Below are 26996 nucleotides of genomic sequence, written 5' to 3'. Positions count from 1 at the left end.
GCATACAAGGTGAAGATTGCTCAACAGGTTTACTCTGTAGGCGTTGGCAGATGACACACCGTCTTATCGTTTTCTTCAAAGACTGTCGTGCTTGAAGAATCAAAAATCGTTCTCGAACTTGAGTCAGAGTGTCTCGAACTCCCCCGTGGAAGACCTTTGCGTGAGCATGATTGATTATCAGCATACTGAGGTGTGAGTCTTTTGGTAGGAGGATGGGATGGCGAGAACTGTATGAGTCGTCAGCCCTGGGAGCTTTTCCTTGTATCCGAAGAAGCCCGTTTTCGTCTGTGAACAGTCTAAAATGCCTAAGTGGACTTTGTAAAGGGAGCGGTTTCTTGCTCGCGACACAGTCTGCTTCTTTACCACAGTGAGATCTCTGTTCCTCTCGAAGCAAATAGCACTCCGCTTGCTGAATTTCCTCAGCAGACAGCTCCCCAGACCTATCATTTTCCTTCTTCAACCTTTTGGCATAACGGAAGACCCATGCCGTTACTCTTAAAAGTTTTGTGATCAGCGATGGCAGCAATGGTCTCGTATTAACAGCATGGGTGCTGACCTTTAGTTCTGTCTCAGCTGCCTCGAGCTTTCCGTTTTCGATGTCAATCCTTCCCCCGTACACGGGCCAGCACGTATCAGACATTGCAAGCCGTCTAGGTCCAAACCACCACAACTGCGACTGACTCAGTTTGAGCGCAGACAAGCCTCGAGTGAGCAAATTGGCGGGGTTTTCTTTTCCAGGACAATATCGCCATCTGGTATACTCAGTCAAAGTTCTGATTTGTTGCGTCCGGTTCCGCACAAACTCCTTCCAGGTAACGGGATCCTTTTTAATCCAGCAAAGTGTAATCTGGGAATCGGACCAAAATGTTGCTTCACCAATTCCAAGGTCGCAATTCTTCACGATGTAGGCGTACATTCGGGCTGCAAGCAATGCTGCCATCACTTCCAGCCTCGCTAGAGTGACCGTCTTTAACGGCGCAACTCTGGTCTTTGCCATCAGTAGCATAGTCCGGACGGTGCCACTGTAGTCGGCCGTACGAAGGTAGGCTGCAGCCCCGTATGCCGACTCGCTTGCATCAGAAAAGATGTGGAGTGCTGCCTTTTGGTAAGGGCCTTCTCCGCCGGCCGCTAGGAACCGTGGAATACTGAGGTCACTAAGCATGGCTACCTCCCTGCTCCATTTCAGCCAGAGAGCAGACAACTTGGGTGGCAATGTCTCATCCCAGTCGAGGGTTTCCTTCCATAGATCTTGTAAGAAGATTTTCGCCCGTACTAAGAAAAGTGAAAGAAACCCCAAAGGGTCGTAGATCCTTGCAACAGCCTGAAGCACAAAGCGTTTTGTAATCCGATGCTCCTGTATGAACTGGAGGATATCCTGGGGCTTGAACGAAAAGGTATCCGTCTTCTTGTTCCAATGAAGTCCCAGTACTTTCAGAGGTCCAGAAGGTGAGCAAAGAGATTTTTCCTGTGAAGTGATTCCTTGTTCGAAGGCGGCAGATACTAGAGGATCGTTGCTGGCCCACTTGCGAATGTTCATGGAAGCTTGCGTGAAGATCTCAATTATTTCTTTGTGCATCTGGATAGCTTCTTGCGCTGTGTCGGCTCCGATCAGAAGATCGTCCATATATATGGAGCTTTGCAATCGTCGAGATGTCACAGGATAGAGGGTTTCTACGGACCTGAAGTGGCGTTTCAAAGTAGCAGTCAGTAAGAAAGGACTTGAAGTAGCTCCGAAGGGCACTCTAGTCATTCTCCAAACTTCTATTACCGGCATTGGGCTGTTCACTTGTGGGGAAGTTTTGAACCACAAAAAGCGGAGCGCATCTCTGTCTGGTTCTTTCAGGCCAATCTGTAGGAACGCCTTCTCAACATCGGCATGCATCGCTACCTTGTAGCGTCGGAAACGAAGCAGTAAGGTCACTACGTCAGGATTTAGATTTGGGCCAGCTTCCAGGTTATCATTCAAGGACTTTGAACCAGATTCGTGAGAGGATGCGTCGAATACGATGCGTACCTTCGTAGTAGATCGGTCCTCTCGTATTACAGCTCGATGTGGCATATAATACAGGGGTCCAGGTGGATGCTCTTCTGTTTCCGGTACTCTTTCAGCAGATCCTTCATCGAGGTACAGTCTAATAGTCTCATCGTATCTTTTCAAGAGCTCGCTGTCCTTGTTAAGTTTCTCGCTGTCCTTGTTAAGTTTCTTCATCAAACTATGCAGACGTTTGGTTGCAACTGCATAGTTCTCTGCCAGGTCGACCCTTTCCTTCCACGGTAGCGCGACTTCGTAGCGATTGTCTTTCTTCTTGATGTTGTTCTCGAAGTTTTCCAGCACTGAATCGGCGACCTTCGTTTCTTCGTGTTCGGCCTTGATCCCGATACTTTCAAGATCCCAAAACCGAGTCAGAAGTTTCGAGATGTCTTGCTCTGTCACCGTGGCTCGAAGGACTACGACACTGGCACTCTGTATTACGTTGGTTGTAGCAGACAACGGCCCTTGAACAGTCCATCCCAGTCTTGTCTCGAAAGCTTTCAGCTTTCCGTGCACAGGCTTCACGGTACCAGTTACTAGATCCCAATAATAGTCTGAACCAACGAGGACCGCAATCTGTTTGTCTTCAACTCCTTGCAGAGAGAGAGCTTGCGTATCCAATTGCATCTTGTTCATTTCTCTCAAAACGTTTTCTTCTGGTACCGGAATGCATTCACTGCATATTGTGTCCACCACCAGCGCATCGATTGAAATCGGAATTTCCTCTTTCGCAGGGAGAATCGATACTCGCACCCTCTGCATGGTTTTCCGCGCGTTTTCACCACCGAACACGCCTACGATCAACGTCTCCTCTTCTATTACTTCGCAGCCAAGTCTTTGGGAAGCTTTCGCCGTAATGAAGCTCCGCTGACTTCCGCCATCGAAAAGGACTCGGTAGCGACCAGATGTTTTGGTTCCTGATATGATGGCCGTCAGAGTCTGCAGCATTACGACTGAGCTTGGCTGCTTGGAGATTAGATTTACCGATGCAGATAGCACCTTCTCCTTGTCGCTTCTGATCTCTTCCGATGCGCAAACGGATGTTGCGTGCCTTGTCGCACACTTTCCACATTTCAGCCCATTTCTGCAATCTTTCGCCAAATGGCCCTGCTTTAGACAACGGAAGCATCTTCCGGCTTTGGTAAGCATCTCCTTTTTGAGCGAGAGGCTGATCTCCTTTTTATCACAAACTTCAGCAGAATGCTTTTCGGAACGGCAAAACAGGCACTTCTGCGGACTACTAGCTGAGCTTTGTAGAGCAGCTGTCGTGGAAACGTCTCGTGGATGGCTGGGCTTTAATCCTCCTTTCTCTGGTGTGCGACGACTTCTGTGTATCTCTTGTTCGGCCACAGCTTCCCGACAAGTCAATTGAAGGTCGAAGAATTCCAAAAGCATTTGAAGCTCGTTATCTTCTGTATTCGAAGAAGCTGCAGCTGATGATGATGCCTTGCGCGCCTCGCGAAACCGAAGTACCATGTCAGTCGGGAGAACTCTTAACAGGATTTCTCGCAGCATGGTGCAATAAGTTGTCGAGTTCGTGCCAAGCGCCTTGAGGCTTCGAATATAAACCTGTACTTTGTCGTACAGTTTCCTCAGCTGATGGACGTCTGCTGATGATGACACCGGTTTGAGGTCCAGCAAACCTTGTAGATGATCTTGAACGATGATCTGTTCATCTCCAAAACGCTTCTTTAAAATTTCAATGGCGTCTGCATAGCACTCTTCGGTAGCTTGCAATCCCGATATAGCTGAGGCGGCTGCTCCGGTCACCAGACTGCTCAAGTAGTTGAACTTGTCAGCTGTGCTCAGCTCGCTGTTGTCGTGTACTGCTGATGTAAACTAGGTCCAAAATCGCGGCCACTGTCTGCGGTTCCCGTCAAATTTCAGGAGTTCTAGCTGCGGAAGCTTGCTCTTGCCGGAAGGCAACGGGTGAACGTTAGTAGGGCGTGTGGTTGGAGGCGACAGACATTCATTCAGTTTGACGCGTAGGTTCGCTGTCAGGGTAACAACCTTGTCACGGTATTTTCCAGCGTCTAACGTCTCGCTGTCTAACAGGTCGTCTGGCGTATCTTCAAAAATCGCCTCATCAACTTTCTCTATCTGTCCGTAAAAGGAGCTGATTCGATCGAGGAGTACACTTACAGTAGCTTTCGTGACCTCTCGATTCTCTCGCAAGTTGCCTTCCGCCTCGGCCAACAGGACATCGAGTTGAGACCGCAGGCTGTTGCGTCGGCTAAGCTGTCGTTCCATTCTGTCGCACGCAGTCGGGGAATCTCGCCGAGGTCGCAGGCGCCGCGTCTTCTTTGCTGTCGCGGCTCCGTGCGTCGATGATGTCAGCGGTGTCTAAAGGTCCCGGGTTTTCGGCACCATGTGTTGGACCTCTAAGCCTTCCAACTGCGGCGGGGTTAACATCGAGCCAAAAACACGTCTTGCAAGATGAACCGCTTTAATGGAACTAGAAAAAAAAAGAAAAGAAGAGGGCGAGCCAGCGCTGCTACGTGAGCACGCGTCAGCTCGTGAGGAGCATCCATAATGATGATGTTTGGTCATCTGTAGACGAATGACGAAGAAAAGGAAGTCACAACACACGGGTTCTTCCTGCCGCGGCCGGAACCGACGCGAAAAACATCCTCATCGCCATATCGTTGTGTCGGCGGGCTGCGTCCGACGGCGAAGGCCCGACGACTGGACACGAGACGCAACGTGCGCCGGCACGGCCCGCGACACGAGCAGGAGAAGAGAGTAAGTCCGCAGCCCGCGGAAGCCCGACAAAGACTTAGCCGGCCAGCGGCCGTTTATTCGAAATATGACACAACGGACACTCGTGCACACGCGATTGGCTGCCTGCCATCACCTGCGCCGTTACAGACATTTGCCGAAATTACACACACTAAGGCGCACTCTCAGTGCGCGCGCCATACACAGATGGCGCAACTACACCACAGCTAGCATGTCTCCGTTAATAATATCACATAGTAGTGTATGTAAAGTTTGCTTGAAAAAGTGAAAGCTTGTTACTGAATTTGACTTGTTCGAAGTTGTGGCAGTTGTGTCAGTTGTGGTTCTCGGCGCAAGAGAACGCTGGCAGAAAAAATGGCGCTGCCATTCATCGTGCAGTCGTTGCAACTGCAGGCAGAAAGAGAATTCCGCGAGCACCGCGATGCTTTCTCGATGCCCAAGGAGATGTTTCGCCTGCGGTACCGCTTGACGAAGGACATGGCGCGATGGCTATGCGAAGAGCTTCACCACGATCTGGAGAGGCTGCGTACTCGCACGCGAACCGCCGCGACCGTCGAGCAGCAAGTGCTTTGCGCCCTTCGTTTCTTCGCTACCGGCAGCTACCAGGGCACGATTGCAAGCGACAAGGACTTGGCGACGAGCAAGTCAGGTGTCAGTCGCTCGATTCACGCTGTCGTCGAAGCGATTGTCGAGCGCCTCGGCGATGAGTGGATCGCCTTCCCTGCCAGCGCCCAGCAACTGGTGGCGGCGAAAGAAGGCTTTGTCAACATGGACGCAAGGTCCGCAGGCTGCATCGGGGCGGTCGACGGCACGTTCATTTGTATTCGGGCGCCGTACGACAGGGACGACAACAACAAAGCTTCGTGCTTTTGCCGCAAGGGCTATTACGCCACTTGAAATACGTGGCGTAAGGTTGCAACTGAGAAGAAACAGACTTCTCAGTTGCAACCTTGCGCCACGTATTTCAAGTAACGATGCACCAACTAGCCCAACATAACGTACTGTTAGGCTATTACGCCCTCAACGCCATGGTGGTGAGGACAAATTCAATCTTATTCATTCTTGTGCATGCTGTTAATCGATTGCTGAAAGGAGGAATGTGAGACTAATTTTGGCCATTTCTCCATTTTTAAAGGCATCTTGCGTGGCTCGAACTGCAGCGATTGAAAAGAACGCAGCAGTCGCGGTAAACAAAGTTTCCCCCACTATTTAGTTCCGTCAAGGGTGATGACAGGATTAAAGGCAGGTGCATCGATCTTAATATCTGATCGTTGTAACTCTCTTGTATTGAAGAAAAAATGCAGGAATGAAAATCACATGTTGTGACTGCACCACAATTTTATAGACAATATGCAGAGATGCGGCGACAGCCATAATAAAACGTAAGGCGATCAAAGCTGCGCTTGGCAATCACCATGAGAGAAATACGGGTGTTGAATCACAGAGTTACAGTTGTACTGCATGTAGCTGGTTGTATTGCTGCTGCTGGCTTCCTTCCAACCTACACAAAACTCTGCAGGTGTGTGACGCAACCCTTCGCATCACTGCCCTGGAGCCCACATACCCAGGCTCGGTGCACGACGCTTTTTTGTGGAGGGCATCCACCTTGAGCCGGGAGTTCAGCGCTGGCAGCCGTGGCCACGGTGCCGAATTCTTGCTTGGTATGCGAGATGAGTACTGCTCGTGGGGTGTGTTATTGTAGCGAATACATCAGTAATGATTATTTGATTAATTTTGTTGCTGCCTCTTGTATTGTAGCTGAGAAAGGTGTTACAGAGGGGCACTGGTTAAAGAAAACGAAAAAAGTTTATTGTGACAAAACATAATCGCGAAAAGCCGAGTGAAACCTAGAGTGATGTTGTCGGATATGGTTTCTCGGAAGCTTGTGCTGTCCTAATGCTCATTAACAGTGCTGGGAACGTACGCTGATTCTTGAGGAGTTCAGGGAGAGAGAGAGAGAGATACGAAGAGGAAAGGCAGGGAGGTTAACCGAGCTTTGGCTCGGTTGGCTACCCTACACTTGGGGTGGGGGAAGGGGCAATAATGGAAAGGAAAGGGTAGAGAAGAAAGAAGAAGAGTAAGAAAGAGATGGATGAACAGCGTGAAACTACACAACACGAAGTCGCGCTGTTCACAGGCGCTCGTGAAGTCGGGTTCAAGAAGCACAAGAGGGATTTTGTGGCTTTGCGCATATGCGAGACCGTAGGCCAAGGTCCCAAGATCTTTTCGGTCAGTGGTCTTGAGTCCAGGTGACGAGGCTTGACCTCCATACAACGTCGTTGAGTCTGATATGATGGGCAGTGGCATAGAATGTGTTCAAGCGTCTCCTCGCAGGCGCAAATGTTGCATGCCGCACTGCTGACCAATACGCATTCGTAAATGCCACGTCCAACCACTTGCGGCACAGTAAAGTTGCATCGCGTCTTGAGAGCCCGGATGGCAAAGGAAGTTGCAAATTTGGGCCAATCTAATACAGGCGCGCGTTGGAAAAAGCCTGCGTATTCCATTGTAGAAGAGTGATACGGCGTGCAAGTGATTGTAGTCGCCACGCGGCGTCCGTTCTCAAGAGTGGTATGGGTGTCCGCAGGTCTTGGTCATGAGCCGATCGTGCAGCTTCATCCGCGCGGTCATTGCCGACAATTCCGCAGTGACTCGGCAACCATTGAAATATAATATCATGTCCTTCCTCGAGTGCTTGGTGGTAGTCGTGCCTTATCTCGTAGAAGGATTGTTCGTGAAATCCGTGCCGTAAAGCAAACCGTAGTGTTTGTAAGGCTGACCTGGAGTCGCAAAAGATGGCCCATCGATTAGGTGGCTGCTGAAGGATGTATTTGACCGCACCTTGAAGCGCTGCGAGTTCTGCGGCTGTCCACGTCGTGATGTGCGAAAACTTGAACTTTAACAGTACGTTATCAGATGGAACAACCACCGCTCCGATAGAGCTGTTGGAATTAGTGGAGCCATTGGTGTAAACATGCTTGCGGTCAAAGTAGGTTTCTTCCAACAGACGCAGACAACTGCTTCAGGGCTAGCGGTGACATGCGTGTCTTCTTAACGATTCCAGGAACCGATAAGCACACGTCAGGTTGATGGAGACTCCACAACGCAGATGCCGGGCGCATCGCAGGTTTAAAGCCAGGCGGTAATATGTCGTAGTGTGTTAGGGGCGAAGCTTCTTATAGCATCACCTGGTCGGTCGTCGCTCCATGTGGCGTGCCCCCGCCGTCGCGTCTCCCGTATCATTCAATAGATGGCGCTGTCCAATAGAGATGTGTGCAATGTGTGCAAAAAAAAAAGGAAAAAGAAAAGAAAAAAGGAAAAGAAAAGAAGAAAAGAAAAAAAGCAGCGGCACCCTGCACGCTAGATGGCGTGCAGTAATCACAGCGGCGTATCGCTTTGATTACTGCTGGGCGAAACCACTGAACATTTCACGGTGTAACCATGATTGCTTCAGGAGCTTCGCCCAAGGTCTTCATCATTCACCCGTGGATATGCTGTAAATTTTTGTCACAATACCGCAGAACGAAGCATAGGGCCTCCGCGCTGGCGAACACGCTAAGTGATGTGACGGTAGCCGTGACAAATGCCGAGTGTAGGCTCTCAGCGTCTCAACAATGACATGAGTTGTGACCGGCTGTTCTTGTGTGATAGCGATAGTTGCAACTGTCGATGAACATCTTGGAAGGCCAAGACATGTCCGAAGTGCTTGGGCTTGCATGCTCTGCAGTGCACGGATGTTACTCTTGCACGTGTTGGACAGGGCGGGAAGGCTGTACCGTAGAAATCCGAGAAAGAGGGCTGTATAAAGCTGCAGCATTGAATGCACGGATGGTCCCCATGTTTTTTTCCGTCCACGAACTTAAATACATTCTCAATGCATATGAGTTTTCTCTTCAGATATGCGACATGGGGACTCCAGGTTAGGTCGCGATCCACGATGGCACCTACGAATCTATGGCTGCTCTTATAAGCAATTGATTGGCATTCGATGCACACTGGGTAGAAGGACATCGGTTTGCGTGAAATGCCACTGCTGCACATTTTTCTGTAGCGATAGTCAAACCTTGCTGGCGAAGGTATGCAGATGTCAATGTTGCCTCCTTCTGTATTCTTGCGCGTACTTCAGGCCGTGTTACGCCGGACGCCCAGATGCAGATATCATCAGCGTAGAGAGATATATAAGCCGTCTGTGGCAGAGTTTCGGTGAGCCCCACCAGAACTAGGTTGAAAGGAGTCGGGCTCAACACGCCACCTTGTGGCACCCCACGACTTGTGAAATGCTTATTCGTAGGCCCATCTTCTGTTAGGACGAACATGGATCTCTTTGTGAGGTAGCTTCTTACCCATCGAAAGACGTGACCTCCAAGTTCTGCTGTCATAGGCACATTTCACGTCTAAGAACAGTGCTACCGACAGCCGCTTCTTAGCTTTCTGCTGCTGAACGGAGGTCACCAAGTCAATGACGCTATCGATTGAAGATCGACCCCGTCGAAAGCCAGCCATAGCATAGATGTCATAATGTTCTAGGTACCATTCCATGCGTGTCAGCAGCATCCTCTCCATGACCTTGCCGACGCAGCTTGCTACGCGATGGGCCGGTATGATGCCAAATCCAGCGGAGACTTTCCGGGCTTCAACACAGGCACCAGGCGGCTGCACTTTCAATCGTCGGCGACTTCGCCATCATGCCAAGATTGATTCAATATGTCCAGGAGACAGCGTTGTGTCTTCGGACACAGGTGACGTAAGGCAGCATAGGTCGCTCCATCTGGACCTGGGGACGACGAGCGCCTGCACGTGTTTAGTGCTGCATGAAGTTCTTCCATAGAGAATGGAACCTCCATTTGCTGATCTCGTGCAACCGGAACTTTATGTGGTAACAGATCGGTCGGTATAGCGATGTCGCCAGCGATCTTGGCACAAAATTCACCAGAGACCTCAAGCTGTGAGTGAAGTTGATGTAGTGCCAGCGCAGCGAATGGATGACGCTGTTGCGGATGTGAGTGAATGCCTTGAAGAGTCCTCCATACGGGGGACAAAGGCTTGCGGGGATCTAGCGAGTCACAGAAGCTCTTCTATCGTTGTTCCTGAAGTTTGTGCATACGACGCTGGATTTTCTTCTGAATGCGTCTGGATTCTCTGAGGTCATAGATGGATTTCGTGCGTCTATATCGTCTTTCGGCACGCCGGCGGATAGCTCGAGGTTGCTCCAACTCTTGGTCTAGTGCTGTGTCGAGCGCATCGGGCGAGTAAGTGACACGACAGCCGAGTCTCCGGGCAGAAAAGTGACGTTAGGTTTATTGGCAGCCCTTGTTACAGAAAGCAGTACATGCCGCGCTGCCATCTGGCGGTACGGCTGTACACTGCATGAATGACACAGTTATCTAGTGGTACTGCCGTACACTACATGCCCCCCACGGTAAACTTTAACAAAACACATGCACCTGCACTCATATTAATAATAATATCTGGGGTTTAACGTCCCAAAACCAAGATATGATTATGGGAGACGCTGTAGTGGAGGGCTCTGGAAATTTCGACCACCTAGGGATCTTTAACGTGCACCTAAGTCTAAGTACACGGGCCTCAAGCATTTTCGCCTCCATCGAAAATGCAGCCGCCACGACCGTCGAGCGCCATAACCACTAGACGACGGTGGCGGGACACCAGCACTCATGGTCCGAAACAAAACAATGTTCACAGGTCGAGGCTTTTCGGACTGCGGATCCTCCTGCCATACCGCGACCGTGAGACGCGTGGCGTGGAAGCAGAACCCTGAGGTTCCTCTGCAGTGGAGGTGCTTTCCCGAGGCGACGCGGTTTGTTGGTCTTGTGCTGCTTTGTCAGCTCCAGGTGTTGTAGTCGTCTCGGGCTGATCCGCCACAGAGCTTCCAGGTGGGTTGGTAGTGGGTGTTCCCGTCGTTGGCACCAGATGCATCCGGTTACGCTGAAGTACACATGTCGGAATCTCCACCACAAAGGAGCGCGGGCGTTGAGCTGGCCCTAAGACTGTTGCTGGGGAGTTGACATCTTGCACCCCGACCCGCTCTCCGGCCTTTAAACTTTAAGGGTAAACTTTAACAAAACACATGCACCTGCACCAGCCATCTGTCGGTACTGCTGTACCCTACATGAATGACACAGCCATCTAATGGTACTGCTGTACACTACATGCTGTACGTCTCGATGTTTTCAAACACATCTTCGTACAAGTCTCCATCGCATTAAGAATCACTTCTTCAATTGATTCCGGCGGTTCGTGCATACACTTGTCCTCCACTGACATCTGATACGCTTCCCAGTCAATACGTCTTGAGTGTCCAGGAGAAGGAGAACCGTCCAGGCCTCTTACTGTCACGTACGTAGGAATATGGTCACTGCCGTGAGTTTCAATATCTGTGAACCATTGAACTTTCGTGACAATACTATGCGACACTAATGTCAAGTCCAGGCAGCTACTGTAAGCTACTCCTCGGAGATAAGTCGGGCTGCCGTCGTTCAGCACCTGAAGTCCGTGCTGTGATGCAAGGTCAACAAGGCTCGTGCCTCTTCGATTTGTCCTGACGCTTCCCCACAGTGGATGATGGGCGTTAAAGTCGCCCATCAATATCCAAGGTGCTGGAGTCGTTGCAAATATATCATTTAGGATCTGTTGATCAAGGCGGCGCGACGGAGGTATATATGCGCCTATAAGTGTAAACGACAACTTCTTTTTGACATGTAGACACACGTAGCTATTTTCTTCGTTAGGTTCTACTCTTTGCCGAACATACGTGAGCTCTTTACAGATATACACAGCAACTTGACTTCGCTGAATGCATGACGAAGAAACAAATGATTCATAGCCCGACAGTCGAGCTATTTTTGAAAAATGTGGTTCACAAATGACGATGATGGGAAACTTGTTCTCAAAAACGAACTGTCTAAATTCAGACATTCTTGAGTGCAGACCTCTGGCGTTCCATTGATTTATGGAAGCGCGCTTGACTTGTTCTCGGAAAGGCGGATGTGTTGTATGGAGTGCCATCTTGTTACTGCAAGCCAGCAAGTACTGGTTCGAGGATGTCCAAGACTTGCAGTGCGCATTTAGCAGCAGGTATCTGCAGACTAGCCAGGAGAGTGCGGATAACACTCATCAGCGACCTCAGGACAGAAGAAACCTCGACCTCTTGGGCGGATAGACTGTCTGCTGGTGACGTAGCCGTTGTCGACTGGGGATGCTTTGGTTCCGTAGGCAGGTGTGCCCGCGGTAAAGCAGGGCAATCAGTGTCGGATTGTCTTTCTGCAGTGGCTTTCTGCACCTCTGGACGAATCACACCTGGCGGCGGGGCCGGGGCCGGTCGCTGTGGTCGTGGCGGCGGCGGTGGTGGCGTAGGTGAAGGCACATTTGGCAGATGACTGCTTTTTCTTTTCTTCGAGCACCGCCGTCGACGGGAACGCCGTCTTTGTACAACCGTTACTGCTTCCTTTCGTGAGGATCCGTCCTTCACCATTTGCCTCAGAATACTCCTCTCCTTCTTGAGTACTGGGCAGTGCTTCGATGAGGCATCATGGTTTCCGCTGCAGTTGCTCCATTTTAGGGAGAGTTGCTTTGCAGGCCTCTGCTTTGTGGGATTCGGCGCAACGTGGGCATTCGGGCTAGTTGTTACACACGCCTCTAACATGGCCCAGTTTCAGACATTTGTGGCACTGCAGAGGCCTTGGAATGTAGGGTCGGACAACGTGACGAAAATGACCAAACTTCACATGCGATGAGATACAATCGCCTCTGAAGTTCACCTTCATGCAACGGGAGTTGCCAAGCCGGCATACTTGCAATATGTCTGTGGCCTCAGTAGCTGGCTTCATCAGCACAGGAAGATCTCCATTCGGTATAGAAACGTCGTCGTCATAAATGACGCCCCTCATCGTGTCGCTATCCTGCGGGATGAAAGCACTGAGTCTGATGTCTCCAAGCTCCGTAACATTTCGCAAGGTATGTAGCGCAGCCGGGTGCTCAACGTCTATGGCCAAGATATTCTTCCGTGGGTTGAGTCTAATATCATGTATCTCATTAGGCACGATAGCTTCGAGTCGGGCCGATATCACTTGCCTGTTTATGTTCCTCAGGTTGACCGATGAGTCAACAAGAACAAAGGGTATGTATGGTATGGCGTTTACGACTCCAGGCAGCCTCACGGTAGAGATGCTAGCTGGCGAAGACGCACCGACCATCCGCCTTCTAGCTTTGCCCTTCACTGCAGGGATGATATTGTCGTCGCTCTCTTCACTACTCGCCGTGTACAGTTCAGTGCTGTCACTGGTGGTGTCGTCATCTCGGCTGTTGCGCTTCCTTGAGGTTGACGTCGAAGGCGACGCCAAGTCCGGACTGCGTAATGTGGGGTCTGGATCCATCGCTGCACGCAGGAGAGCGATGATCCCCGGAAATTGTGAAAATTCACAAATATAATGTCAAACGAAATGAGCAGCGTTCGGCAAGATAAGCACTGAAGTTCAGGGAATGACAAAATGGTTACGGTTTGCACCAAGGCATCGAAAGCTTGATCTCTTCAAAGCGAGTTGAAGTAACTGTTCATGTAACTAAAAATGTTCTAAAGTTTTTGCTCATACATATAGGAAACAACAGATTTCAACATGCCTGACCAAGTGCTGACCAAGGTGGTGCATGGCAATCTGAAATTTCAATCACCGAAATTATACTAAGAAGAACTAGCCATGCTAGCTATTTGGCTAGCATCGTCGTCATCAGCGCATTTTGTGTCTACTACGTGACGGTGGCTTTCCAAAATAATGTCATATCTGCACAAGCTGTTTTCCACTTTATGCCTGCATATTTCTTGATCTCTTTCCCACTGTAATGCTCTATTATCCTCGGCTACATTTCTAATATTTCGGTACCCATTTCGCCGCTCTCACAGATGAGCGGTTATCTGCCCAATGCATTAAAAACTCACCCAAGTCCACCTTTTCTTCCGACTCACTCAAGATCAGCAACCTCTCTTTGTTGTCTTATTCATTCTGCTGTCTTCCTTTGTCATAATGTTGTCTGTCACTTTCCATTCCATCACGGGCTGTGTGGTTCCTAACTTCTCGGGTTTCTTTGTTGTTCTCCGTATGTCAGTACTAGCAGGGCACTCTGGTTGTAGATTATCTTTATTGGCACCAAAGTTCCCCTAAATGAGGTGCACATTTGACAACACAAGTCACACTGCTCCTGTAATGCTGAGGTCCAAGGCAGCACACAATACTTTAACTCACTGTAGGTGTATAATAGCAACATGTCTCTGTGTGGCCTTGGGAAAGACTGTTACTGCAACAGGAAGGCACAAGAAAATGCTATGGGGATGTTGTAGATCCTTTATTGTGAAATGGTTAAAAAATAAATATAAATAATATGCCACACTTTGAGGCTAGGTTAATGAAAGAGAATACATGAGATGGAGCTTACATTAATGGAAAACAGATTATTTACAGAAATGACAACTGGCATGAAAAAAGAAATACAAATAAGCACACACAACAAGGCGCCACGTAGCAATAAAATTGTACAGCTCGATTTGAGCTGTTACTGAAGAAAACTGCTTTCATCCCACATTAATATTTTGAAAGAGGAAACAGCGCGGTGAGCACGAAGACGAAGCAAGGAACGAGCAACACACCACACGAAGCGCTGACTATCAACTGAAATGCATTCTGGTGGAAAAACGTACATAAATACATAAGTTGGAACATCTCCTCACAAACAAAATAGACAGAAACCAAGAGAAAATACATAGAAAGAAGTTTGGTACAACTGAAATTCATTCGTTGAAAAAAATGTACATAAATACATCAGTAGGAACACCTCGTCACAAACAAAATAGACAGAAACAAAAAAATACATAGAAACAAAATTAGTAATGGGATGGTCATCATCACATGATGCTCAGTGTGCATGGCGTAAGCGGTACAATCATGCCAAGTTAGCCGAGAGGTATGAAATGTCTTTGTCAGGTAATAAAATCGATGGTGTGCTAACACAGTTTTCTTTTAACAGTGAAATATTATGCGCCTCGATGGCTTCCCGGGTCAATTGATTATGCTAAACCAACTAGCCGACAAGATAACCCACATTAATAGTTCTAGCGCAACAAGACCAAACAACATCAATCGTTCAGTGTACTGCCCGTTTGTGTCCCCCGCATCAGCTCCATGTAACCAAAGGCAAGCGCAACATCCTCACCGCCAAAGACACTCCTTCTGCCACTCGCCCCACCCTGTCTGTATAAGAAGTTAAAAGTTGCACTTCAGCATCTTCGTTGTCATTCGTCCTGACTAAGGAATCTAGTCAATGCCAAACCGTCTGTCAATAAACGCTTCTTTTCTTTTCGCTGGAGCCTTTTGAAAGCTGCAATTAGCTAACCTAACCAGGCAAGCAATTCTGTCAATATGTACAGCTGCAAAAGAAAAGGCAAGCAGTTCATTTCACTCACACGGTGCCCCCGAATGAATTATTACATGCAAGTAAGAATGTAATGTTAAATATTCATATTCCTATTTATATTGTCCTAATTGGAACGCTTTCCTGCGCAGGTGACAGTACATACCCGATGTAGCCTTGGCTCCTCAACCCCATCCCCGGAGCACATCAAGCGGGATCCCCTGCGGCCCAGTTCAATCGCGCCCAATCCTCACTGCGGTGTGTCGTGGAACGGTGCTTTGGAGTTCCTCAAGGCCCGCTTTCGGTGCCTGCAGAGGTACAGGGCACTGTACTATGGCCCACTCTTCACATCGAAGATCATTGCAGCTTGCGTGGTGCTTCACAATCTTAGTGTTCAGCAGCAGCTGCCAGAGCCAGACGACATCCATGGCACTGAGCAACGTGAAGATCCAGACCTCTACGACGATGGTGACGTCAATGTGGCAGCAGTTGGCATGTACTAGGCGGGTGCGCAAAGGCAGGATCACCTTCTGCGGTGTTTTACAGCTTCCCAGGACAGCACATGATGGGTGTTGCATGCCTGTGAGATGTGCACAGAAATGAGACACAGATTTTTTTTTTCCTTCTCGTGGCAAAGTAGCCACTTGCATTGTGTTCGATTATAAGGCTATCACATATACTTATGTTCTTACAGGATTTGTATTCTGATGAAACATTCGTTTTAGTTCATTGGTAATAATATTAGCTTAGGTTTTAAAACTCAAAAACCATGATATGATGAGGGATGCTGTAGTGGAGGGCTGCGGAAAAGTTTCGACCGCCGGGGGTTCTTTAACGTGCACCCAAATCTGAATACACGGGACTCAAACATATTCGCCACTATAAAAAATGCAGCCGCCGCAGCGGGGATGCAATCCCACCTGCCTGTTCATTCATTGACAGCATGCTTATTGTATCAGGCAGTTATGAAAAGCGTGCACGGTTACCGCAGTGACTCATACGTACTAGGGCGAGTTTGAGACGACTGTAACTCTCTGGAAACAGTCCTTTTTTATGCAGCAGTGTATGCAATCTTAAAACACGTTTTAAAGGAGCACTGACATCAAATTTACGAATGACATAATTTTTGCATCCACGAGTAGTTATCTACCCTCTAGTAGCGATTCACGACTGAAAATGCAACTGAGGGACGAATAACTGTGTGTTTTATTGATTTATATTACCGGTGTCTAGCACGATTCAAAACGGCCGGCAAGCCCTCCATTTCTTAGCGCTGGCAGCGCTCCCTCCCGATCAAAAACAGACCGCGCCCCAGTTTACCACTTGTCCACAGAAAGGAATGACGTGAGGATCAGCTGCTCAGCTAACATTTCGTCTGCTTGGCGCGCACTTTCAGTCATGCCTTGTCACCAGCATCGCCGTCGTCGCCGTCGAAAGTATCGACTAGGGTTGAAGACGGCATTCTGGAACTTACGCTGGTGTGTCTCAGTTAGCTATATCAGAGAATATTAGCGTGCACAGCATTCCGGTGTACGCAAAGGGTTCTATGGAATATCGGCATAGCGAATGCACACCAGTGGAGAAATAGAATACGATAGGTTTCTACAATAACATTTCTGTGCTTGCCAGGTTCTTCTTTGCGTCGCCAGATGGCCCAACTATGCGGCCTCTCACGGTTACGGCTGCAGTAACCCGGTATTACGCTAGCACAAGGAAGTCCACGGACGAACTAATATTCGCTAATAACGCTACATACGTGTTACTTGTTAGCGATGATAATTATCTATAGGCTGCTCCACTTTGATAGCTTGTGGTCGTGTTGGCGTGTACCGTACGTGTAATGAAACACCACGCACTTGGCGCTTTTTCCGCGCCTCGACGAGCAGGTCCGTACTACACAGCGGTTTCCCGACATGCTGGCACGTAGTCGCTCCGATTGATCGCACTCGCGCTGAGGATCACACGACAAATCAATCGATACGACACGATGAATCGCAGGCACGGATCGGGACAGCAAGGAGAGCTACTGGCTGGGAGTGGGAGCCGGTGACAGCCTCGCCTGGCGTCGGCGGCACAATAAATACACTCAGATCGGCGACGTCATTGTAACTAGCGTATCGTCACTCAAGATGGTATGGTCGGAATTCATCACACCTGTTACGTAGCACTAGTGTCGATGTTGCAGCGTGACCAATCTTCCGTTGAGCTTCCGTACGCTGTTTGCCTTCGAAATAAAATTACTTCCACGCGACGGACGCCATTCAAATTTGGCCAAGGAGACCTATGCATACCAAGCAATCGAATGAAGGGCACATCTTGACTTTAAAATTTGATGTCAGTGCTGCTTTAAGCACTATTCACACTGGGAACAGAGTAGACGACATTTCATAGCATGTAATGACTGTACGTGCTGTTTGCAGGAGTAGCTGTAACCAACTTTTTCCCCTTTTGCTGTGTGTCTTTTTAAGAGCAGCGCCATCCACGTTCATCTGTGCATTATTTAAATTAACATAGAAAATGAAAACTGCTCAAACCTCACTTGCCTTACGAGTCACCTTGCGTCTGCCGCGGCTGCTGCCCACCCCCAAATGCGTCCCGGAGGACCGTTGCAATCTCCACTATGGCGTCTGCCTGCCGGCGCTGTGCAGCTTCAATCTGAAAAGATGAACAGAGTTTTTTTAAGTGTCTTGATGTAGAGTTACTTATGAATGCACCCCACGATTCGCTTGCATAACCAACCAGCAGGCATCACAGTGCCCATGGTCTGATCAAATCGCATGAATGTGAAAGACAAAAGCCTTGCTCTTCTTATCTGCACCCAGTTGCAAAAGGTGTTTGCTTAGTTAACAAATAATGAGTAAGCTTTAGTGCGCCCCATAATTTACCGCTTTAAACTTAACGAGCTTCTTTGATTGCATGGCCACCGTAGCCCTGTCTTGAGGTTTGCAATTGACATCATTGCGATTTACGCTGGTTCAACTCGAGGAGCACGCATATCTAGATCAACAAAATTTTCAGTGACATTCGGGCGGTTGCTGCGATGCTGTTACACTAAGGTTAGTTTTGAAACTGTGCTTTTCGACCGGCTAGGACCTGAAAATGCAAATCTTTAAGCATCTTCCATAGACTGCTTGAACTTCCTAATAAAACGCGGAAATATCTAGTTCATTCATCACCGCAAAAATGCTCCCGGACTGCCTCCCATTGATGGGCGTTTTGCAGGAGCATCTGCTCTTGAAGCGCCAGCGGACGCCTCTGGTCTTCCGCCAGTTCCGCAGCAGTCGCATGCATTTGGCGAACTGGCGTTTGGCGGCCCGGGTGCAGTGGTGGTGGGCTTCTTCTTTGCCTTGGTCGCATGGCTGTATGCAAGAAATGATGCCTTCAGAATGAGAAATCCGATGCCGGACACATTCCGCCCAACATATCGGAGTACTTACTGTTTGTTGTTATAGTTTGCCTTAATTATGTTGTCTCTTGCTGGTATTAAAGCAGGCAAGACCTGCTTTAATGATGGGCGACCTGGGCACTCTCATCAAGGACGTACCGCTCGGCACCTTCATAATTTCTTTTAGCTTTCACATTCAGTTGAATCAACGCCTGACAATAGGCTGTAGGTTAATTACTGTTCATTTTCAACGCAGCTTTTTTGTTGGCAGAACCTTGATTTTGAGACATTTTGGCGTGCTGAGTAACAACGTAATTTTTTCCTCAACTGTTATGAATTCATGACCAATCGGAAGAGGCACGAAACAGTGACATCACCCAGAGTGCCTGTTGTATGGCTAGCATGCGTCTTTGCTGTGAGTGATAATTGCCATTGAAGACTGATGTAGTGCATTGCTTAAGTTAAGCAGTCTGTTACGCACTTGACCATGTTGTCTCATATATTATGCAAATGTTATCATTAGAACTACCACTGAAATTTATGTGAGAAAGTAATGGTCACCACCCGATAACAATGACGTGTTTCTTACCCGATGTTTGCCTCAATGCTTGTAATGTTTTTTTCTTAATAATGTAAATGTGCTGTATTCTGTGTTAGGCTTCTTTGACATAGCCTTGTAACATTCTGTGGTAGGCTTTATTGTTTCACATCTGGGAATGTTCACTTAATGTTTATTGACTTGTACGTACAATGCAAACAAGTTTATAGAACATGTGTTAACTAAGGGTTGTGATGGTTACACACTTCAAAGAGCACCGTACATTAGCATAAACAGCAAATGAAAATTTTGGCTTACACTACAACTTTTGTGGAGTTGAACACTCAAACACAAGTTTGGATTTTTGTGAGTCACATCTCTCCTGGCTAAATATCGCTAAAAAACAGAAGCCCTTCTATAAACAGTAATACGTAGCAGGATGCGAAATTTCTCTGAACACCAACCAAACTCAAGGATAGCATGATTGATACAACTTGTCATGCAAAGATCACAAATCACGCAGTAAGGGGGAAAGTAAACTGTACTGAATGCTTGCTGCTGCTTTTCGCTGCAACGGTCACCATATGTTGATAAATGTTGGCATGTCCCGGTTTCCTGTATTTAATGTGCATGTACCTTTCTTGAATCTTCTGTCAAAACATCCAACACTGCTTATTCCAATGGGCACAGATGAAGCGCATGTAGTGTTTTCATTCATTTATCATTGCCCCTGCGTCGGCATACTGAGGAAACGCAAAATGCAGAGGAATTGAGTACTGCTTGAAACATGCATAATTTACAGTGGCACAGGCACACAGAGAAAAAAAACGCAACAGCACATACTGTGGCTGTTTTCGCTTGTCTAATTTCAGTGCAGTGTTTTCGTGCTGTTATATGCGCTAAGGTTTTCCGTGTGCTTGTGACAGTGTTGCTTATTGTCGAGCATAACAAACGTGGTTGTGGTGTCCCAAGATAATTGTGGTCCACCAGATGGTTTGGGGGATCCTCCACGCTACCTTCGGGCTCTTCCTCTTCCTGTAGCCCGGCACTCTGGGGTAGCGGGGCGCTCTTACAGAAGACAGTGCAAATGAGATCAAAGTTATGAGTGTGCTGGATGCTTGGGTAAAATGTCCATGTAATGCAACTTTTGGCACATCATTAGTGAGTGGCGTGCACGAAGGGCATTGCCAAACGTCTAGCCTTTGCAGTGCTTAAGGAATGGTACCAGTCTCACATGTCTCGCACGCAAGGCCTGTTCATGTAGTAATCACATTAACACTCAAGTGCATAACCTTGGCCCTGTTCGTAATGCATTTGAGCTTTTATATTGCACAAAGGAAATAGTTCAGAAAAGGGTGAGACGGGCACAGCGCTGCGTCCATGTTACCTCTTTCTGTCCCGGTTGGGTTTGTGGGCTATAACATTTTCGAGGCAACATCAACATGTGATATCTCAGAATGTACTAAGGGCCGATTCATCATCTGTAATGCTCGTCAGAGTGCTTTTCAGAAATTGTCGTTTCTTTTGAGCAACTGCATTATGCTATGGTACACCTCTGTGATAATAAAAAAGTTGTCAAGCTGTCTCATAATATTGATTAATGCCTCATCATCGACTGCTTCTAGCAACAACAAAGGATGCCACTAATACTGTGCCAGCCAGTTTTTAAACACAGTCATCAAGAAAAAATACATTTATTTGCATGCTGTTCCTGCATTTCTTGTCCGTATACTTTAGGCAATGTAGAAGTTCTTTCCATCATCACCATTTTCGGGGCTGCATACCTTCTGTGGATCTAGATTAGCCTTGACCATATTTTTAATATTTAATTGATAATATTATCTGGGGTTTAACGTCCCAGAACCATGATATGATCATGTGAGACACCGTAGTGGATGGCTCTGGATATTTTGACCACCTGGGGTTCTTTAACGCGCACCCAAATTGAAGTACACGGGCCTCAAACATTTTCGCCTTCATCGAAAACGCAGCCGCCGCGGCCGGGATTAATATTTAATTGATCGTGTACTGGATGACGTCCTAAAACGTAACTCTTGTTCCATGTGCTTCTACATATTTACATGAAGTGCAACTTTCATTTACTTCTTCATGTGTGACAGTAGTATGTACGCATCCCCAGCAAAACAGAGCACCATCTTAAGATCGCGGCCGTTCAATAACACGTTTTTGAGCATTTGAGGTGTTGTGAATAGCAGACCTCATTGCTGGCCTACTCGTTGCGTTACTTAACCCTTTGTAGGATGACCTATATTTTTGACACGATGATATAAAAACCGGCTGTGGTATAGTCATAGATACTACAAAGAAAGTTTGAACAAAATTTCATCAAAATCAAACCAATAGTTTACTGTGCAAAAACTGGCAGACATATGTCCCACTGCCTCGTATGAGTGTTTTCAAAAAGTGGGAAAACGCTGTCCCGTCTCATTAAGGCACGATCTCGCGATTCCATCAACGGGTATTTGGACTGAAACGGCCTAAGCAAGTGGCACAGAGTATTACTTCTCAATCTGTGAAGAGAAAGTTGTACGGACCTCACTTCAGCAGAACCCCGAGGGTCGCAGGATTGAATCCCGGCCGCGGCGGCTGCATTTTCGATGGAGGCTAAAATGCTTGAGGCCCGTGTACTTAGATTTAGGTGCACGTTAAAGAACCCCAGGTGGTCGAAATTTCCGGAGCCCTCCACTACGGCTTCTCTCATAATCATATCGTGGTTTTGGGACGTTAAACCCCAGATATTATTATTATTACACTTCAGTAGAACAACACCACTTGCAGTTGCGCCTCTTATGAGCCTTTCTACATTTGGCTGTCCTTTCTTTTGCTGTCGAAATTGTTGAGTACAGATGTTGTCGCTGAACATGCGACTACTTTTGAAGAGGCATACGATATCAAGACAAATATTTCCACGCATCACTATCTGCAATTGAGCTGAGGGACGAGCGAGACAACTTCGCAAGGAATTGTTCCGGTGCATTTATCGGTCGAGTTATCGCGCAAATTTACAAAAACACGTGACGACTAGAAGCTGAAGTCACCTCTCTGAAAAACCAGAACAAGAGGAAATTATGCGATATTTTCATTGGTAAGGTCTATCAATTTGAAGAGGAGGAAAAATCAAAAGCTATCATAAAAAATTGACGAAAATTCAATGCCATTGTAACATTACAAACGCCCTTCGAAAGCATGGTAAAAGAATTTGCCTTGAGATTACGAAAGCCTAGGTAAGATATGAGTGACTTAGCGTTGCGCTAATTGCAACGGGTGATGTGGGAGAAAGTTTGTCCTGCAGATGGAAAAGAGGGACGTCCCACTGTCGTACAAAGGGTTAAGATTACCTATTCACTATTGCCAGCAGCGGCAACGGTCTGGAACGCCGGGGGCCTTGAAAATGAAGGGCCGCCGCAACCCACCACCGAGTCCACGCCCACAATTGAAATTATGCGGGTGTCGTCATCGGATAAGTGTCCCCTCCAGTCATTGGCCCTCCGCCTGCTCACCTGCAATAAGCATGTGCATAGCTAAAGCGTCAACACAAATCGCGTTAAGCGGATGCTTACCTGTACTGCGCTGCCGCCTCCGCGCCTCGGGCTCGTGCTGCCGCCACTTTCGACTGCCACAGCCTTTGCCAGTCCTGCGGAGGCCTGCTGCTTGGACCCATGCGGTTCAGTTGCTCCGACAACGCCTCCCAGAGCTCGCGCCGAACCTGGGGCCGCATGTCAGAGGCTGCTCTCCCCATCTGGGGGAGCTCCGTAATAAAATAGAGCATCGCGGCCCACTGCTCGGCGCTCTGCCGCGGGGCATAGCGTTGTCGGCGCTGGCTTGTACGATTCGCCTGTTCGTCGTCCATTTTCAATTTGGTGCGCATTGCAGACAACATCGTCTGCTTCACGACTTGAAAAACTACACGTCTTTCCATATTCATTTTATTATCTTATTCTTTTACTTATATTTACAGAAACAAATCGTTACTTCATGGCACGTTTATTAATTGCAAAATTACTGGCTACAACAACTACTATGGCTTCGCCGCTCATCTTCAAAGAATGGCGCTGAATTGCAGACAAAAGCGTCTGTATCGCAACTTTGAAGCTTAACGCTTCGGATTCGTTCAATTTTTTCTTGTTGTTGTATTTACAATAAATGAACAAAATGTTACTTAACTGCACGTTTCTTTGTACTTTATGTCCTGTTTGCGTCACGTTGCGCAAGCAATTGATGTGTTTGCATCACCATTGTGTACATGTCACGCCTACGTCAAATTCGACAGAAAATGGCGGAAGTCCAGAATAGCACCCTTAGTTAATTTTAGGAAACTCTATGGAAGTGCCCAAACTTGGCCGCCATCTTGTTGTAAATTGATTTGCTCGTTCGATGTGTCGCCTCCCATACGTCCGAATAGATGTCATTCCGTAAATTACTTTGCTAACATGTTTGGATTAATAATATCACAAAGTAGTGTATGTAAAGTTTGCTTGTAAAAGTGAAAGCTTGTTACTGAATCTGACTTGTTCGAAGTTGTGGTTCTCGCCGCAAGAGAACGCTGGAAGAAAGAAATGGCGCTGCCGTTCATCGTGCAGTGGTTGCAGCTGCAGGCAGAAAGGGAATTCCGCGAGCACCGCGATGCTTTCTCGATGCCCGAGGAATTATTTCGCCTGCGGTACCGCCTGACGAAGGACATTGTGCGATGAATGTGCGGAGAGCTTCGCCGGGACCTGGAAAGGCGACGTACGGGCACGATGAACCGCCTTGACCGTTGACCAGCAAGTGCTTTGCGCCCTTCGCTTCTTCGCCACCGGCAGTTACCAGGGCGCAATCGCAAGCGACGAGGAAGTGGCGACGAGCCAGTCCAGTGTGAGTGGCACGATTCAAGCTGTCGTTGAAGCGATCGTCGAGCGGCTCGGCGATGAGCGGATCGCCTTCCCTGCCAGCGCGCAGGAACTGGCCGCGGCGAAAGAAGGCTTCGTCCACATGGACGCATGGACTGCATCGGGGAGGTCGACGGCACATTTGTCTGCGTTCGGGCACCGTACGAAAAGGCCGACGGTAACAAGGCTGCTTACTTTGGTCGCAAGGGCTTTTATGCCCTGAACGTCATGGTGGTGAGGAAAAATTCTATTATTTTCATTCTTGTGCATGCTGTTTGTAGAATGCAGAAAGGTGGGACGTGAAAGCCAATTTTTGGTCATTGCCCCATTTTTAAAGGCATCTTCTGCGGCTCGAACTGCAGCGATCGAAAAGAACGCAGTAGTCGCGGTAAACGACGTTTCCGCCCCTATTTAGTTCCGTCAAGGTTGACGACACAATAAAAGAAAGGTCCATCGAGCTTAACATTTGATCGTGGTAGCTCTGTTGTATTGAAGAAAAGTAATGCAGGAATGAAAATAACATACTGTGATTGCACCACAATTTCATATACATTGATATGCAGAGATGCAGTAACTGCTATATGTGAAATAAAACGTAAAGCTATCAAAGCTGCGCTTCGAAATCACCATGAGAGGAATAAGGGTGTTGCACCACAAAGCTGCGGTTGCACTGCATGTAGTTGTTGTATGGCTGTTGTGTGTTGTATGGCTGTTCTGTAAAAGAAGGCACAGGACAGGCGCTGCCTGTCCTGTGCCTTCTTTTACTTCGTCGTCGTCTAGTGAGCGCTGTTTCAACAAAGATGAACGCATACCAACTCGCTCAAGCTTCCATTCTTATGCATTTTCAGCGCAGCTTAAGAAACTGGGCTCCTTAAAATTACGTATGTATGCATTTTCTATTAAAGGAACACGCCACCTAATACTTACCTAGTGATGTTGCACCTCAGATATGCATGATATTTACTTTTTGATCGACAACGTTCACAAGTATGAACAGCCGTACCAGTTCAAGACGGCTGGCCCTTGGGCAAGTGGTTCAACTTTGGCCGAGTGGCTGAATCGAGGGACTTGCCGACAAACAGAAAGACAGACAGACAGACAGAAAGACAGACCAAAATTTCTGCGTTTAAGTTCCCCAAGAAAGACTATCGTCTTTAAAAACATTTGAGCAGACGGTCCGGCTTAACCACTGCTACAGCCGACGAACTCTGGGCAGCTGTTAAAGAGGAGTGGGAGAGAATTCGACTCCTTCCTGATTATGTTGACTCCCTCTACGATTCTCTACCCAGGAGGATCGCGTCTGTGGCTGAACGGCAAGGACGACCCATTATTTATTGAGTGCGTGCATTTCAGTGATGCACTCATACCTTTTTTACTTTCGCTTCATCGAATTGAATGAACGTGTTATTTTAATTTTATTTACTTCTCTCTTTCTCTTCACAGATTCAATAAATCATATGAGCCACACACCCAGATGAATCATGTCTGCAGCGCTATTCACTTTCATTCGTCGAAGTAACAGCCCGATACATTTTCAAGATAGCAAATGGATGACCATCTGGAATTTTCCTGCGTCAGAAGAAAGCTTTATCGAAGGACGAACTTCGTTTTCCCCATTCAGCCCTTTGAAACAACAGTATGCTTTCATGAAGTTAGACATGGACTATTTGGAAATAAAAGCGCTATCCTGCTGATAGAAGAGACTTTTAGCATCAGGGCCTCCAGTTCTATGAAATTATTGAATCATAGACAGCCCAGAACTATACAAAAGTTTTGTGTAATGTTAAGCATCTTGCTGCATCATTACACACATCTTTGTTTCGCAAAATGCGTATTTTAGAGCATCTCAAGAGGACACAATTTACTGAAACAATGAATAGCCCATTTGAAATTGTTGCAGAGCTTAGTAGTATTATCCCAAAGTTATATTCTGAAATTAGTGTTGTAATTCAGAGGTCCGTACGGTAAAATATCATTCGCTTTGGCTGTGTCCATAGATGCTCTAATTCTAAAAAAAGAAAAAAAAACTGCATGCTTTATTGTTGACATCTGCTTCCTAACTTATGGATTTTACATTTTAATTCACAAAACCGTATGAACATTGGAATGGTAAACACCTGATAAACAGTTTCAGGCTTTTAATCTGCGTCCCCGAAAGTTATGCTTACCTTACTGATTCTGGCGTTTCATATTTTGGTCTATATGTTGCGTTAAGCGTCGTCAAGTTGCTTTTGGTATGCTAGAAAGCAAGAAAAAGAAATGACTTGAACGCTACCAATCGTTCGACTTCAATCAGATAGGAATGCATGAGGGGAAGCGTGTTTCATTTATCAGCTGCGGCGGCGGCTACACACACCGAAGCAGGCAAAGAATAAGCGCCGTTTCCGTCCACCTTCGCTCGTTAAAAATCGACAGGCCAATAACAGAAATGGTTCCGAGCACCGATGCCGCATGCGGGCTTTTGGCGCTTGTATCCAACATATTTCGAACCCAGCGACTGCCGGTACGCGGCGCTTGTGCAGTCCGCAGCCGGCCGCTCGACTGCTCTAGAAAAGTCTGATTCCGTCTGTACACAGCACTGTACTATGGCCCCCTCTTCACGTAGAAGATCGTCGCAGCTTGCGTGGTGCTTCACACCCTTTGTGTTCGGCAACAACTGCCCGAGCCAGATGACATCCCTGGCACAGAGGAACGAGAAGATCCAGACGTTTACGGCGATGAAGACGATGTGGCAGCAGTTGGCATGTACCAGGAGGGTACGCAAAGGCGGGATCGCCTTCTGCAGTGGTTCACAGCTGGCCGGGACAGCACGGCTTTGCATTCCTGTGAGATGGGCACAGAAATGCAAGCTGTTAAAAGCTATGCTGATGCTTTGTGGTCTGAACATTACTTGAACACAATTTCCTTCATTCTGTTACGCCTACATTCATGCACCCCTTCTTCATGTCACTATAACATAGACATTTTTGAGGCAGCAGTTGCAGTCCTCTTCTG

General features: G+C 47.7%; 1 protein-coding gene across 1 annotated transcript; it reads left to right on the top strand.

Annotated features, from left to right (window-relative positions):
* The first annotated feature begins 5125 nt into the window (after nt 1-5125).
* LOC119389188 (putative nuclease HARBI1) lies at nt 5126-5668 on the top strand. The gene has a single exon (XM_037656394.1). It carries the CDS (start codon nt 5126-5128, stop codon nt 5666-5668), a length of 543 nt encoding a protein of 180 aa, XP_037512322.1.
* The last annotated feature ends 21328 nt before the right edge of the window (nt 5669-26996 follow it).

Source organism: Rhipicephalus sanguineus, chromosome 4, assembly GCF_013339695.2.
Source record: "Rhipicephalus sanguineus isolate Rsan-2018 chromosome 4, BIME_Rsan_1.4, whole genome shotgun sequence".
NCBI classification, from domain to species: domain Eukaryota; kingdom Metazoa; phylum Arthropoda; class Arachnida; order Ixodida; family Ixodidae; genus Rhipicephalus; species Rhipicephalus sanguineus.
The sequence above is the reverse complement of the archived record's forward strand: the minus strand, read 5'-3'. Positions and strand labels throughout refer to the sequence as shown.